The sequence below is a fragment of the Bolinopsis microptera genome, chromosome 3 (assembly GCF_026151205.1).
Source record: "Bolinopsis microptera isolate Bmic1 chromosome 3, MBARI_Bmic_1.0, whole genome shotgun sequence".
NCBI classification, from domain to species: domain Eukaryota; kingdom Metazoa; phylum Ctenophora; class Tentaculata; order Lobata; family Bolinopsidae; genus Bolinopsis; species Bolinopsis microptera.
The window spans coordinates 2,056,818-2,072,577 of NC_087074.1; the positions used below are offsets into that span (position 1 = coordinate 2,056,818).

The 15,760-nt window shown below is 45.5% G+C and overlaps 4 protein-coding genes across 4 annotated transcripts in view; 1 reads left to right on the forward strand and 3 right to left on the reverse strand.

The window, feature by feature from the left end:
* LOC134813324 (zinc finger CCHC domain-containing protein 8-like) overlaps positions 1 to 15,760 on the forward strand; it is a 101,634-nt gene that overhangs the window by 38,207 nt on the left and 47,667 nt on the right. The window lies entirely within an intron of this gene.
* On the reverse strand, positions 6,583 to 7,104 carry LOC134812457 (ethylmalonyl-CoA/methylmalonyl-CoA epimerase-like). The gene has a single exon (XM_063819889.1). It carries the CDS (start codon positions 7,102 to 7,104, stop codon positions 6,583 to 6,585), a length of 522 nt encoding a protein of 173 aa, XP_063675959.1.
* Positions 8,967 to 12,452, reverse strand: LOC134812698 (centrosomal protein of 104 kDa-like). Its single transcript, XM_063820204.1, has one exon. The coding sequence runs from the start codon at positions 12,450 to 12,452 to the stop codon at positions 9,909 to 9,911; it is 2,544 nt and encodes an 847-aa protein (XP_063676274.1). The 3' UTR covers positions 8,967 to 9,908.
* Positions 14,003 to 15,051, reverse strand: LOC134812458 (calmodulin-4-like). The gene is made up of 3 exons (XM_063819890.1): positions 15,042 to 15,051; positions 14,473 to 14,748; positions 14,003 to 14,332 (listed from the first exon to the last, which is right to left on the reverse strand). The coding sequence occupies exons 1-3, from the start codon at positions 15,049 to 15,051 to the stop codon at positions 14,163 to 14,165; spliced, it is 456 nt and encodes a 151-aa protein (XP_063675960.1). The 3' UTR covers positions 14,003 to 14,162.

The window sequence follows — 15,760 nt, forward strand, 5'->3', positions numbered from 1 at the left end:
TTCAGGTTAATTTTCTCGCTTTTCGTTTTTCAAACAAAATGTCTTTGTATGCAGCATTATGGTTATATCAGAAATATAAGTCAGTAAACTTTCAGAGTTTATCTTTAATGTTTAACTTTATCTTAATTTTTGGTAATTGTATGTTTCGTTAGGAGCTGTGAATATCTGTAATGTTTTGCACATTTACAACACATACTACAACATTACAGATCTATCAATATGTAATGTTGTAGTATGTGTTTGTATTCTGTTAATAACTTCGCCAGCTCTTAACGTCATCACTTTTCTCATTTTACTGCGCTAGTTTTAAATGTACCATAATTAAAGTATGGATGAGATCAAGCACACTGATTATTGACATCTCGACATACTGGGAAGATCATTGTGCACAACAATTTGCACAATTCCGCTATTTTACAACGTCGTTTTAGTTTTATCAGTCTCAAATAAGGCTAGGGGAAGTATAAAAGGCTATTCCTTTCTTACCGTTTTTTCTTCACTTACACAAACCAGTTTACTTAGGGCATCAGTGTAAAGTTCGTTGTGCCGACCTAAATTGCACTCGATCCTGTATAATAACTACCACCCCCTTGTCAACGGTAACCCCTCACAACACACCATCCCAAACTTTTCAAACCCCCTCCCACCAACTTACCCCTCCCCCCCCCCCTTCACACAACCCTCGCCCCCTCCCCCCTCCCTCCTCCCCACAACCCCCCCACCCACTCAAAAAATTTTATATTCTCCCTACCTTCCATACCCTCAGCCTTCCCCCCACACCCCCCCCACCTATCTTCACAATCTAAACATAATTCCTCCCAACTTCTCTGTACCCCCTAACCCCCCCCCGAATCCCCCCCTCCCCCCTATCATATCCCCTGCCCCCCTCCCGCCCGCCTTTCATCTTCCCCCTTAAACCTCCCAACTCCACTCCCCTCCCCCACCCCCCTCCCCCCCCATACCTCTCTCTACCCTTTCCCCCCCCTTCCCTCCCCCCCCCCCCCCCCCCCCGCCCCCCCCGAGTGCCCTCTCCACCTCCCCCCCCCCCCCCCCCCCCCTCCCCCCCTCCTCGCCCCCCCCCCTCCCCCCCCCCTCCCCCCCCGCCCCCACAGAGCTTTTCCCCCCCTCCCATAGCCTACCCCCTTCGCCCCCCCCCCCCCCCACCCTGTCTCTTTCCCCCCCCCCCCTGTCCCCTAACCCGCGCCGCCCCCCCTCCCCTCCCCGCGCTCCCCCTACTACCGCCCCACTCAACACCTCCCCCCCTCCCCCCCACCCCCCGCCCCCCCATCACTGACCTCGCCTCCCCCCCCCCCCCCCCCCCTCCACCTATCATATTCCCCCCCGCCCCCCTCTACCCCCCCCCCCCCCCCCCACCCCCCCCGCTCCCCCACCTCCCCCCACCCGCCCTACCCCCCCCCCTCCCATATACCTGATTCCCCACCCCCCCCTATTCTTTCCCCCGCCCTTCACTCCCAGAATACCCCCCCTCCGCCACCCCCCCCCCCCCCCCCCCCGCCCACCCCCCTCCCCCCCCCTCCCGCCCCCCCCCCCTCCCCCCCTCTCTCCCGCCATCCTCCCCCTCCCCTGCCCCACTGCCCGACGCTCCCCCCGCCTCCCCCCCCCCCGAACCCCTCCTCCCCTCCCCCGCCCTCCCCCCCCTGCTCCCCCCGCCCCTCTCCCCGACCCCCCCCCATGTCAGAACCCACTCACTTTTTGTCACGACGAAGTTAGAAAAATCAGCCGGAATTAAATCTCACTCTACATTCAAAAAAGTCCACAAAACACTCAAATTTAGTTAACAATTTGAAAGGGAAACAACAATTTTTCACCAGGTTATCCACGTACTCTAACTCACCTACACAGGTTGTGATGCACAGAAGATAAAATTCCAAGTAGTTACGCTACAGGTAGTGACGATGATTACAGCAGCTCGGCCATGGAGGACCACGGGCTCCTCTGTTAGGGTTGGATAGGGGGGATAAAATCTGAGCGGTTCTGTGTGTTCCCCCAGGAGTCGTTCCTTCAGGCTCCCTCGTTAGATCCAGAGTTGAGAAGTTGCCGTGCTCTTCCACAGTTCCTGATAGCTAGGAAGGTGGAGAGAGTAGAGAGAGAGAGCATATGTGGGGGAGGTGTTAAAGGGGGGGGTGGGAGGGTTTCTCTGCGGGGTTATCAGAGTGCTCTTTTGATACGGTTGGGGGTTATATTTCCTTTGGAGACACGGACGAAGACACGTTTTTTAATTAAGCAAGGGAGTTTAAAGTCGGTACATCTGACTGTAACCGGCCACCTTTGCAAGCTAGGTGTGGTCAGAAGAAGAAAGAACCATGTTAAATAGTAAACACAACATTTTAACCAGGTACGGGATTCGTTCGTGGCCCCGCGGCGGGGGGTCACTACCCCCTCCCCCCTCCCCCCCCCCCCCCCCCCCCCCCCCGCCCCCCCCCCCCCCCCCCCCCCCCCCCCCCCCTCCCCCCCCTCCCCAACCCCCCCCCCCCCCCCCCCCGCCCCCCCCCCCCCCCCGCCCCCCCCCGCCCCCCCCCCCCCCCCCCCCCCCGTTTCCCCCCCCCCCCCCCCCCCCCCCCCCCCCCCCCCCCCCCCCCCCAGCCCCCCCCCCCCCCCCCCCCCCCCCGCCCCCCCCCCCCCCCCCCCCCCCCCCCCCCCCCCCCCCCCCCCCCCCCCCCCCCGTCCCCCCCCCCCGCGCGCCCCCCCCCCCCTCTACACTTATCGGGGAGTATCCCTCTCCAACTCTATCAGGAATAAACCAGAGTCTTACCGGGATAATAACATAGCTAATGAGAACACTGATTCCAGTGGTCATGGGAGGGAATATTTTTTTTTTTTTTTTAAAATTTAAACAAAGCCTTCAAACATGTCTCAGATAGGGACGACATCACCTTTTGGGGTGTACCAGGATCCGGAGGTTGCCAGGGTGATCCAGCCGTTAGAGAGGAAGAAAAGAAACACCTAGCTATAGAGGAGGAGAAGTATGACGTTGCTAAGCGCTTGAAAACAGCTATCGGGTGATTTGTAAAAAAGTGGGGCGGAGAAAGAGAAGAAGAATAAGAAAAAAAAAAGATAAAAACAAGAAAGAGCTAGTTGGGGAGGCTGGAGAAGGGAGAGAAGGCGGCTGTAACCGAAGAGTACTATGATCTTGCTCAAGCGAAGAAGATTCAAGCGGATGAGATCAGAGCAGTGGTTGTGTGTTCAGCAGTGAATATCCAGAGTTTGCTTCAGTCAGGCAGACCGATGATAACAGCGACACCCCCCAAGTCTTGTCAGGTCCTCCCACTGCCCCACCAACTCCCAGCTTTACCAGAAACCCCCCCCCGCCCACTCCACTACCACCTACAATTCTGCCTCCTTACCAGGCAGCCCCCCCCCCCAGAGCAGTTCCTGCTCTCCTCTTGACGGTGGTTACATTTGCGCCCCAGATCAAGTGCCAGAACAGCCGTGAGATCCCGGGGGCGGGGACCGTTCCCCTCCCTACTCTAATAACAAGACGCAACAGGAGTGGAGGAGGAGGAGGTTGGAAGACTCCAAGGGACCCATGACGGTCCTGACGAGCACAGTATGAAGGTAGCTCATGATCTGAACAAGCAGTCAGGACCTGTTCGGACGGGTTACTGTTGCGTGTCTGTTTCTGCAAAACGAGCATGGGATTGAGGGCTGTACTGGGAGCGAGGGGTTGGAGAATAACAGCGAGCATGGGATTGAGGGGCTGTACTGGGAGGGAGGGGTTGGAGAAGAACAGCGAGCATGGGATTGAGGGGCTGTACTGGGAGGGAGGGGTTGGAGAAGAACAGCGAGCATAGGATTGAGGAGCTGTACTGGGAGGGAGGGGTTGGAGAGGAACAGCGAGCATGGGATTGAGGGGCTGTACTGGGAGGTAGGGGTTGGAGAGGAACAGCGAGCATGGGATTGAGGGACTGTACTGGGAGCGAGGGGTAGGAGAGGAACAGCAAGCATGGGATTGAGGGGCTGTACTGGGAGTGAGGGGTATGAGAGGAACAGCGAGCATGGGATTGAGGGGCTGTACTGGGAGCGAGGGGTTGGAGAGGAACAGCGCGCATGGGATTGAGGGGCTGTACTGGGAGCGAGGGGTTGGAGAGGAACAGCGCGCATGGGATTGAGGGGCTGTACTGGGAGCGAAGGGTTGGAGAAGAACATCAAGCATGGGATTGAGGGGCTGTACTGGGAGCGAGGGGTTGGAGAAGAACAGCAAGCATGGGATTGAGGGGCTGTACTGGGAGGGAGGGGTTGGAGAAGAACAGCGAGCATGGGATTGAGGGGATGTACTGGGAGCGAAGGGTTGGAGAAGAACATCAAGCATGGGATTGAGGGGCTGTACTGGGAGCGAGGGGTTGGAGAAGAACAGCAAGCATGGGATTGAGGGGCTGTACTGGGAGCGAGGGGTAGGAGAAGAACAGCGAGCATGGGATTGAGGGGATGTACTGGGAGGGAGGGGTTGGAGAGGAACAGCGAGCATGGGATTGAGGGGCTGTACTGGGAGCGAGGGGTTGGAGAGGAACAGTGAGCATGGGATTGAGGGGCTGTACTGGGAGCGAGGGGTTGGAGAGGAACAGCAAGCATGGGATTGAGGGGCTGTACTGGGAGGGAGGGGTTGGAGAAGAACAGCGAGCATGGGATTGAGGGGCTGTACTGGGAGGGAGGGGTTGGAGAGGAACAGCGAGCATGGGATTGAGGGGCTGTACTGGGAGGGAGGGGTTGGAGAAGAACAGCAAGCATGGGATTGAGGGGCTGTACTGGGAACGAGGGGTAGGAGAAGAACAGCGAGCATGGGATTGAGGGGCTGTACTGGGAGGGAGGGGTTGGAGAAGAACAGCGAGCATGGGATTGAGGGGCTGTACTGGGAGCGAGGGGTTGGAGAATAACAGCGAGCATGGGATTGAGGGGATGTACTGGGAGGGAGGGGTTGGAGAGGAACAGCGAGCATGGGATTGCGCAATGATATTGTATATTATAAAGGATTGAAGCTGGCAAGTAAATGACTCTATAATTTAAAGAGTAGATTAATTCCGTCCGGACTCCGGGAGTATTCATCAAATCTAACAAGAATTGCGCCCGTTGTTTCGTTTTGGCGGACGCTAGATTTCCATTTCACATTTACTATAAATTTAAGTATAAGCTCCAATCAGCTCACTTCAATCTTCATGATAATAATATTGATAAATTATGCATCAAATACGGGAAACACTTGAAATTCAGTTCAATTGCCGTAGAACTTAACTTGTATCTGTAATTCAAGAAATTATCAGCAAAGGTAAACTATACTCGTGTACACATCAATACACTACGCGTGCCACGTACAAATTGGGCGTATTACCTAATAGTAATATTATACATTACATGCATCATATACATTAAAACACAGTCGCGCCGCGCATTCATAGATCACAGGCTATCTATACATCACATCTCCGCAAGCAATCCTCGCGCGCGCCCAACTTTTTCGTTGCATGGCCATGGTAACGAACGGAAGGAAGGACACACGACATATTTAAACCCACCTATCTCGTTCTCCAAAATCCACGTTTTTCTGCAAAAACCTCCATTCGTAACCTTTCACTATTGCCTTTTTTCAAAAGGGTGAAAAGGAAAAAATACTGAATTTAATAACAATGCGACCTACAGAACAATGCAAACCTGTTCCCTCGATAAGTTTGAGAGCGTATACTTTGCCCACATCAGCATTAGCTCGCTTTGGCTTTGCCTTGTACACGTGACCGTACGTTCCACGACCTATTTTACAGCCCTCGAAATCAAATATATCTTCCACCTGCGCACAGATTATCAAAATTAGGGGTAGATAAGTGGATAAAATAATTCAAAAAGACAGTTTTAGTTTCTATGTAAAATTAAGATATTTATATTTGGTATGGTGAGGTCATTCTAATGACTAGTTAGTTTTAACTATACAGATAATATTATCTAGTTTTAATTACGAACACATTTTTAAACTTACCTTTTCCCGCTGCTTTGCAGTGTGGATCTTGAAATCTACGTCCATATCTGGAGTTCTTTAAATAAAGGTACCCAAACACACCAGTCAAACAAGCCCAGCTGGAAATGGGAGATTCAGATGTAGTGGTTTCTCTGTTTCTCTTTACATGGTCGCACTTAGCACATCACTTATAGGGTAGACTTTGTTAATGATGACGTGTTGTATGAAATATTGGAATAAATGAGATGGAGAACTTCATGATTCGTGATAATTCAAGGATTGCAAATATTTTACAAAAATAAGAACCGTTTATAATTTTGTATCTAGAAATTACAGTAAAAGGTTAAGAACCTAAATAAAATGAAGACTAAGAACCAGGTGATAAGAAGACTACAGGATTCGCAAAATGTTTACACTTTACAGTATTTAAAAACTAAAAATTATACAAAAAAGATCACATAAACAGACACACCTAGGTTTGAAGTTGAGTTTCAAAGCATTGCATCATAAAAAGCAATTGTATTATCATAAACTTAAAATAAATATCTAGCACTACCAAAATTTTCTTAAAGCAGTCAACTCACTATTAATAAACTTATAAAGCTCACTAACAATCCCGCTCACTTTTGCTCCAGTTCCATGAGAACACCTCCGCAATCCTTAGGATGGAGAAACATGACAGGTTTACCATGAGCCCCTATCTTCGTGTTCTCCCCTAACGTCCTGATCCCCCTCTCCCTAACCTCCCTCACTGCACTCTCTATATCATCCACTTCAATACACACGTGGTGGATACCCCCGTCCTTGTTCTTCTTCAGGAAGCCAGCTATAGGACTGTTCTCCCCCAGAGGGTAGAGTAGCTCTATCTTAGTGTTGGGGAGGTTAACAAACACCACGGTAACCCCGTGATCAGGCAGGTCCTCTGGTTCCGACACAGCAGCTTTCAACACGTCTCTGTAGAATGTTATTGATTTCTGGAGGTCAGGTACAGCTATTGCGGTGTGGTTCAGGACACCTAGGTTCCAGGCAGCAGCGGAGAGCTGCCGTGATGAGGCAACGCCGAGTGGGAGAGAGTTAGAGACTACAGGAGGGGTCCTGATGAGAGGGGTTCTGCGGCACAAGGTGCGGGCCAAATTCTGCATACCTAGTGTTTAAGGGGGGGGGGCCAATGGATATTTTTTTGTGAAACTTGATTTCGAGATAGCAGTTGACCAACAAACTAAGACCAGTGACCGAACTTTTGAGGGGGTCCCGGACCCCAACCGCCAAACGGTGCCCGCAGGGCAGCCACGCCCATATTTGGTCCAAATTAGGCCCAATTTAGCCAAATACTCTGAACATGCCCAAAACCCAAATTTTAGGTGCTCTACTTGTAGCTAGTGGTCTCTTGAAGTCGTATATGAAATTTCATCAAGATTGGACAAAAAATGACTGAGTTATGAGCCAAAAACCATATGCCCATATTTGGGCATACGCACCAAATTTGGTAGATTTCGTCCCATAAATTGGTCAAATATCAATATTTTTCACTGAAACTTACTTTATATGAAAGGTGAGCCTAAACTACATATTCTCTGTAAGTTATAGCTTTATATCTGTTTAAATGTGGATACTAAGGCGAAAAGACCACAAAAAATGAACTAAATTGCCCATATCTTGGTTCGCGATATTCGCGGAATTGATCTCATTAAAATTGTAACAACTCAATCAGTTTTCAAAATTTTTCCATGAAATTTTCGGAATCGACTCGAAATCGCATTTCCACCTTAGTTTGAGAACAGATTTTTGATTAAGGCCTCAAAAAAAATTTGGCGGCCAAATTCTGAATTTCTCCGGGAAAATTTTGGAATTTGGCCGCCAAATTTTTTTGGAGGCCTAAATCAAAAATCTGTTCTCAAACTAAGGTGGAAATGCGATTTCGAGTCGATTCCGAAAATTTCATGGAAAAATTTTGAAAACTGATCGAGTTGTTACAATTTCAATGAGATCAATTCCGCGAATATCGCGAACCAAGATATGGGCAATTTAGTTCATTTTTTGTGGTCTTTTCGCCTTAGTATCCACATTTAAACAGATATAAAGCTATAACTTACAGAGAATATGTAGTTTAGGCTTACCTTTCATATAAAGTAAGTTTCAGTGAAAAATATTGATATTTGACCAATTTATGGGACGAAATCTACCAAATTTGGTGCGTATGCCCAAATATGGGCATATGGTTTTTGGCTCATAACTCAGTCATTTTTTGTCCAATCTTGATGAAATTTCATATACGAGTTCAGGAGACCACTAGCTACAAGTAGAGCACCTAAAATTTGGGTTTTGGGCATGTTCAGGGTATTTGGCTAAATTGGGCCTAATTTGGACCAAATATGGGCGTGGCTGCCCCGCAGGCACCGTTTGGCGGTTAGGGTCCAGGACCCCCTCAAAAGTTCGGTCACTGGTCCTAGTTTGTTGGTCAACTGCTATCTCGAAATCAAGTTTCACAAAAAAATATCCATTGGCCCCCCCCCCTTAAGGGCTGTTAGTTCTGCATACCTAGTGTTTAAGTACTGTTAGTTCAACGTGACTTCAAAATAATACAAGGTATTGACTGCATTTTAGAGTCGTGCTGTTTCACTCAATAATATAATTATAGTTTCAGGATAGTTAAATATAGGATCAATAATAGCATTTTACTTTGTATTCGAGGAATCGGATCAAGAAAACCAACGAATAAATATCAATAAAATTATTGCAAGGCAAATATTTATATATTTTTACAATAGTACAAATACAAATTTCTAACAAGACACTGGGAAAACACATCTCTTCTAATTTTCTCACTTTCCTTCAGACTTATCAAATAGCTTAAATTTTATAGATACAATCTTGTGGAAGAACGTGGAAAAACAGAAATGACATAAAGAATCAAGTTTGCCGAATATTGTACTAAATTCTGCATGAGTTCAAGGAAAGTAAGCTATTTAATAAATTATAATAGATTATAATAATTGTAATAAGCTTTAAATATGGGTGTAGAAAGTATTTTCATGTTTAAAATCAATAGCTATGGTACTTTACAGCACTGCGTTACGTTTATATAAACCCTATCAAATCAGTTTTGCTTTAAATATGTGAGGAAACAAAGAATATCCGTGACTGTATACATGGCGATATTTCATTCTCATTTCCTAATAAACATGAGCTCAGTTCTTTCCGTGTAAATTCAAGTGAGCTTCTGGTCGTTTAGAAAAGCTTCTGGTCGAATGAAAATTGTCACGAAAATATTCGTTGCGCCCTCTAAAATGTGGACCATGGCCATATATATAATATAACAAACATAAATATTCGGTAAAACGGAATACATTTTGAAGAAAACATTTAAATCCCCAGAATAAATACTCATTAGAGTTTTGAATATATTTTATTGAACCATGTCGTATATAATATATGTAATAATAGTGCTGTATTTCACGAAGAAACTTTCATGCATAAAAATTCAAATTAATCTGTACATCATATAAATCACCTTCACAAACACAGGCCCTTAGCCAGTGTATCTAGTAACTCTCTAACACTACAATATCTGAACTTGGCCCTCAGCCAACTCTCTAACACTACATCTGAACTTGGCCCTCGGCCAACTCTCTAACACTACATCTGAACTTGGCCCTCAGCCAACTCTTTAACACTACTACATCTGAACTCTGAAACTAAACATTCTTCCTAACAATTTCTGAATAGTAATATTAAATTCCTTATAATTGTTATAAATAAGATAAAATCTGTCCATGCCAGAAGAGGCAATAACTACTCCCAAAACTGCCTGAATCTGTCTTTCTGAACTCCAAACTCTCTCGACCTCCTAACAACATGCGATATGTACACTTTACAAATTACTTCACCCCACATGACACATAAAATGAATAAAATCTGTGTGCCAACTGGCTGTGTGCCAACAAATCTACTTCTTCTGCTCCCTCCTCGAGTTACTCCTACACCCATCAGCACTCATGAGGTGCTGCCGCCACCCCTCCTCTCCATCCTTCACTGACACCATACACAGCGGACACAGCGTCTCCCCCTCCCCCGGCTGCACTGAACACGTGTGATCTGTCCCGGTCTCCACCGCTAGCTGGCAGTCTTTACAAGGCTGGAACTTCTCCTGGGCAGTGCACTCCGTCAGGAGGTGAGTGGTGGTGCCGGCTATCTCCACTACTTGTGAGCAGTGCGAGCACCTGCTCAACATCGGGCAGGATCTCCAGAAGTGAACGTCTAGAGTCTCAGCGTTGAACTTCTCATTGTGCTCGTTACAGAACATGCAGGTCTTGTCTAGTGTATCCTCTATTTCCGGCTCTCCGGGCTTCTCTTCTGCTATTGGAGCGGGTTTCCCCGGAGGAGCCTTCTTCTTCTTCTTCTTGATCCCACCAGGTTTCATTTTCATGTGTTCGTTACCTTCCTTCAACTCTTCCGGCACGTCTATGTTAGCTCCAGCAGCCATCTCCCGAAGTGAGGCTAGCTCGGCTTTCAGGGCGGCTACTTGAGCAGCTTTCTTGTCTTCAGCTGTCGGCTCGTTTGGCTTGTGGACAGGTTTCCCGTCTATCTCATCAAATGATTCGAATATCTTCTTCCAGATCAGCTGTTTCTTCCTCAAGATTGGTTCGTCCTTAGGTAGGTGCTTCCTAACAGGGTCCCCATACTGTTTGTACATGAGCAGGGTGATCTTTATAGCCGCATCCCTCACGTCCCGTGCAGTGTGAGTCAGAGCTGGGGCTACAAACTTCATCACCAGTTCAACCGTGTAGGAACTTTGTTCCAAGCCTGAGTTTTCAATCTGGTTTTCCAGTAGGAGCAACCTTGCAGTCAACACTTTAGGATTCTTCTCTTTACAGACAGACACCGTTATGTTCGGCACTGTTGGAGCTGCCATTAGGTGCTTAGTTTTGCTGATTTCTAAAAATGAGGACATGATCAATTCTCGGTTTCGAACGTTTTCCCCGACCCGCCTTAATAAGATAGGAAGGGTCTGATTACATAGCTCCGTTGTATGGCCCTTTGAAAGAACATCCCTTTTAAGCAATGACTTGAAAACATCCAGATTGACTGTCAAGGTGTTGTAGACAGGATCAGTGAAGGCTTGTTGAAAGACCTGGATGAGAGCTCTGACAGAGTATGTTGGAGAGGAGGTTTCAAGAGTGGACAGGGTCTCTGATATCTGGTTGATGCCCTTCTCTCGGAGTGCAAACTGTTTGCAGAACAGACACGCAACAGTAACCTGTCCGAACAGGTCCACTGCTTGGTTCAGATCATGAGCTACCTTCATACTGTGCTCGTCAGGACCGTCAGGGTCCCTTGGAGTCTCCACCTCCTCCTCCTCCAGCTCCTGTGCCGTCTTGTTAGCTAGAGTAGGGATGGGACGGTCCCCGCCCCGGGATCTCACCGGCTGTTCTGGCACTTGATCTGGGGCGGCAATGTAACCACCGTCAGAGTGGAGAGAGGGAACTGCACTGGGGGGCTGCTGGTAAGGAGGCTGATTGTAGGTGGGAGGTGGAGCGGGGGAGGGGTCTGGTAAAGCTGGGAGTTGGTGGGGTGGAGACCTGACTAAGACGTGGGGGGTGTCGTCTGTTAACAGTCGGTCTGACTGAAGCAGACTCTGGATATTCAGCTGCTGAAACACAACCACTCTGATCTCATCCGCTTGAATCTTCTTCGCTTGAGCAAGATCATAGTTCTCTTCGGTTACAGCCGCCTTCTTCTCCTTCTCCAGCCTCCCCAGCTTCTCCCCCACTTTATACAAATCACCGATAGCCTGTTTCAAGCGCTTAGCAAAGTCATACTTCTCCTCCTCTATAGCTAGGTGTTTCTTCCTCTCTAACTGCTGGATCACCCTGGCAACCTCCGGATCCTGGTACACCCCAAAGGTGATGTCGTCTATCAGAGACATGTTTGAAGGCTTGTTTATATTCCCCATGACCACTGGATCAGTGTTCTCATTAGCTATGTTTATATCCCGGTAAGACTCTGGTTTATCCGGAGAGTTGGAGAGATACTCCCCGATAATGTTCACCGCCACGATCCCTACCTGGTTAAAAATGTTGTGTTTATTAACATGGTTCTTCTGACACACTAGCTTGACAAAGGTGCCGGTACAGTCCAGATGTACCGACTTTAACTCCCTTGCTTTAAACTGTGTCTTCTCGTTGCTCTCAAAGGAAATATACCCCAACCTATCAAAAGAAGCACTCTGATACCCCGCAGACCCTCCCCTCCTACACTCCCCCACATATAGCTCCACCTTCCTAGCTATCAGGAACTGGTGGGAGAGCAGCTGCAACTTCCTCACTCTGATGCTACTAGGGAGCTGAAGGACGAGCTCCTGGGGGAACACACAGAACCGCTCAGATCTCCAACCCTTAACAGAGGGACCGTGGTCCTCCAGGGCCGAGCTGCTGTAATCATCGTCACTACCTGTAGCGTAGACTACTTGGAATTTTATCTTCTGTGTCATCAACCTGTGTAGGTGAGGTTAGAGTACGTGGATAACCTGGTGAAAAATTGTTTTCCTTTCAATGTTTACTAAATTTGAGTGTTTTGTGGACTTTTTGAATTTAGAGTTAGATTTATTCCGTCTTATTTCTAACTTCTTCGTGACAAAAGTAAAACTCACAAATTTCAAACGAATAATTAATGTACATGGATAATATTAGCAAAGAATATAATCAGTTATTATCATACTTAAAATATAAGTACATTCATATATTATGAGCTTATACGCTAACCATTTACCAGGAAAACTATTCAATCAGATAAAAACACTTCACAGAATATACACTCGCAGGTTAAAAAGTAAAATAACTGAATAAAATTAAACATGAAACGCACATATCAGGCATACTTTAGGGTACACAATATTTATAAATAATATACTTAAAGATAATAAATGTTAACTTCTGATATGGACGGAATTTCTGACAACCATTTTAGGATGTACACCTTGTACAATGTACATTAGTGGGCGGGTGTATTACAAGAAAATAAAGATCTTTTACCTTAGCCACTTTGGAGTATTAACTAAAACAGTTAACTAGTGATCACATTAGTTAACGGCACAAACGATCTTTACACTGATGCCCTAGAGTAAAATGGTTTGTTTAATTGAAGAAAACGGTAGGATAGCCTTTATCCTAGCCTTATTTGACTGATAAACTAAACGGACGTTGTAAATAGCGTAAATTGTGCAAATTGTTGTGCACAATGTTCCAGTATGTAATGTCAATAATCAGTGTGCTTGATCTCATCCATACTTTAATATGTTACATGTTAAAAACTAGCGCAGTAAAATGAGAAAGTGATGACGTAAGAGCTGCGAGTTATTAACAGAATACAACACATACTACAACATTACATAATGATGATCTGTAATGTTGTAGTATGTGTTGTAATGTGCAACATTACAGATAATCATCATCTCTAAAGAAACATACATTAACAAAAAGTAAGATAAAGTTAAACATTAAAGATAAACTCTGAAAGTATACTGACTTATATTTCTGATAATAACCATTAATTGCTGCATACAAACCTTTGTTTGAAAAACGAAAAGCGAGAAAATTAACATGAATATATACAATCTTAGTTACAGAATACAGAGTTATTTACATGAAACAATAATCTGAATGTGGACTGTGTGCATTGTACAATATACATTGTACAATGTACAATATACAATGAATAATGTACATTGTACAGTGTATAGTGTGTATAAGGGATGAAGGAGTTGCCGAGAGGAGTCATCTCTACAACACAATAAGAACAGTCGAGTCTAGTTATTAATTAATATACATAATATATATAATATATATAATATTAATACACATCAGCCTGGAAATTTAGTTACAACAATCTCGGCTAGTTTAACTAATAGCCGACAAATGATTTTGTAATGAATTAGAAGAACAATGTCTAACTTCTGGATGATGAATATTATTATTACACACAGTTCTGATATCATACATATTTTAATTTCCATCCATATCATGTAAACTGTGGAGTTAGACATTGAACACCCTATTTTGGTGCATCTGGTTTAAGTTGTAGGTTGTTATTGGTTGTAGTGGTTAGCAAGGTAAAACAGCGATATCGTTCACACACAATGTATTACTTTTTATATTTCTGATAGGGTCTGACTCAAAAGATGATTCATTAATTCTTGTTTTCTTTATTTTTTGAAGAGATGAATACATTTTGAGAACTCTTTGAAGCACATATACCCGTCATTATCAAAGTCGACCTGGGACATTATTTCGTCCATTTCTTCGTCTGAAACTTTCTGATCGCAATACAACGCCAACGATGTCTGCAATTCCTTTTTACTGATCTGCCTGTTTCCTGAAAATTATTCACTGTTATAATTATTTAAAAGAACATACAATGTTTGATAAACATTGCTGGATTTGATCCATCTCGAGGCAAATAAAGCTAGCATTATTATATTGAGATTGATCTCTTTACCATCCTCCTCCACTTACCATTGGCGTCCATAGCGTTAAATATCTTGTAAAGATCATCCCTTGCCTTGTTTGACTTGTGTAAACATGCCATCACCGTCAACATCTCGGGGAAGTCCAGGGCCCCATCTCCATCAGTATCAAACCTATCAACCAGTGCTTTCAGCTCCTCCCCACTGATCCTGTATCCGGACTTATTGAATCCCTGACGAAGGTCCTCGTAGGAGAGCCGGCCGTCTTTGTTTCGATCAAACGCAACGAACAAGGCTGAGGTGGTCTGATCGGGGGCTGCCATTGCTAGAGGAGGGGTTATTTAGAGTAAAAACATTGGGTATTAAATATTAATGAATATCGCAAGTTACAACTTCTAATTTATCGTTATAATTTTATAACGTCAGACTGCTTTAAAAAAATAAACGTATTAGTTTCCCGAGACTAATTCTACAGAAGTAGACATTTGTAATAACATGATCAGTATCTACTGATTTCGTAATACTGTCTAGATACGAAATATAACTAGACCAATATTATAGATGGAGCCATGTCTGATAATGCGGTCTATACTTCGTAGACACTAGACACACACTTACCAGAGAACATTACCTTATATGGTAGTTTTACCATAGTTACACTACCATATAAGGTAATGTTCACTAACTAGACACAAACCAGATCAAGAGAGAGAGGGACAAGAAGTGAGGCGCCACACAATAACACACAGTTTATCTGCTGAACAAGACAAAGAACAATGACTACAACCTCCCAGCAACCCCCTCCCTGTTATCATAGCTTTTATCAAGATCCCAGCTGTATTCGCACGGGGGGGGGGGGGGGGGGGGGATTATATCGTATCTAGTATCTTTAGACAGTAGACAAACTAGCTAGACATTCGTCTTACTAACTAGAACAAGAGAGGGGGGGTCAGCACAAGTAAACTTCCTAAAAACAACGCCCAGTTTACCCGTCCAACACAAAGCACAATGACAATCTAACTAGTCACTACCTACCTACACTATGTAAACAGATAACAACCTCTTAAATTAGTGATCTTAGCATTACGTTTGCTAGATTTTGGCTTTTTAGACCCCCACTCTTATCTCGACTCGGCTCCCCCAGCTATTTAAATCAAAATAGTGTAAACTTTTCCAAACACCCTTCTCTCCTAAGCTAGCTTACGTTATAATATGTGAACGATCCCTAAAAAGAAGAAGCCCAATTATATATCATGTTCTTACAGAGGAGGATGGATGGAGGGGGATTATATCGTGCTAATCTGGTACACGTACTTTAGTTCGACACGTACTTTAGT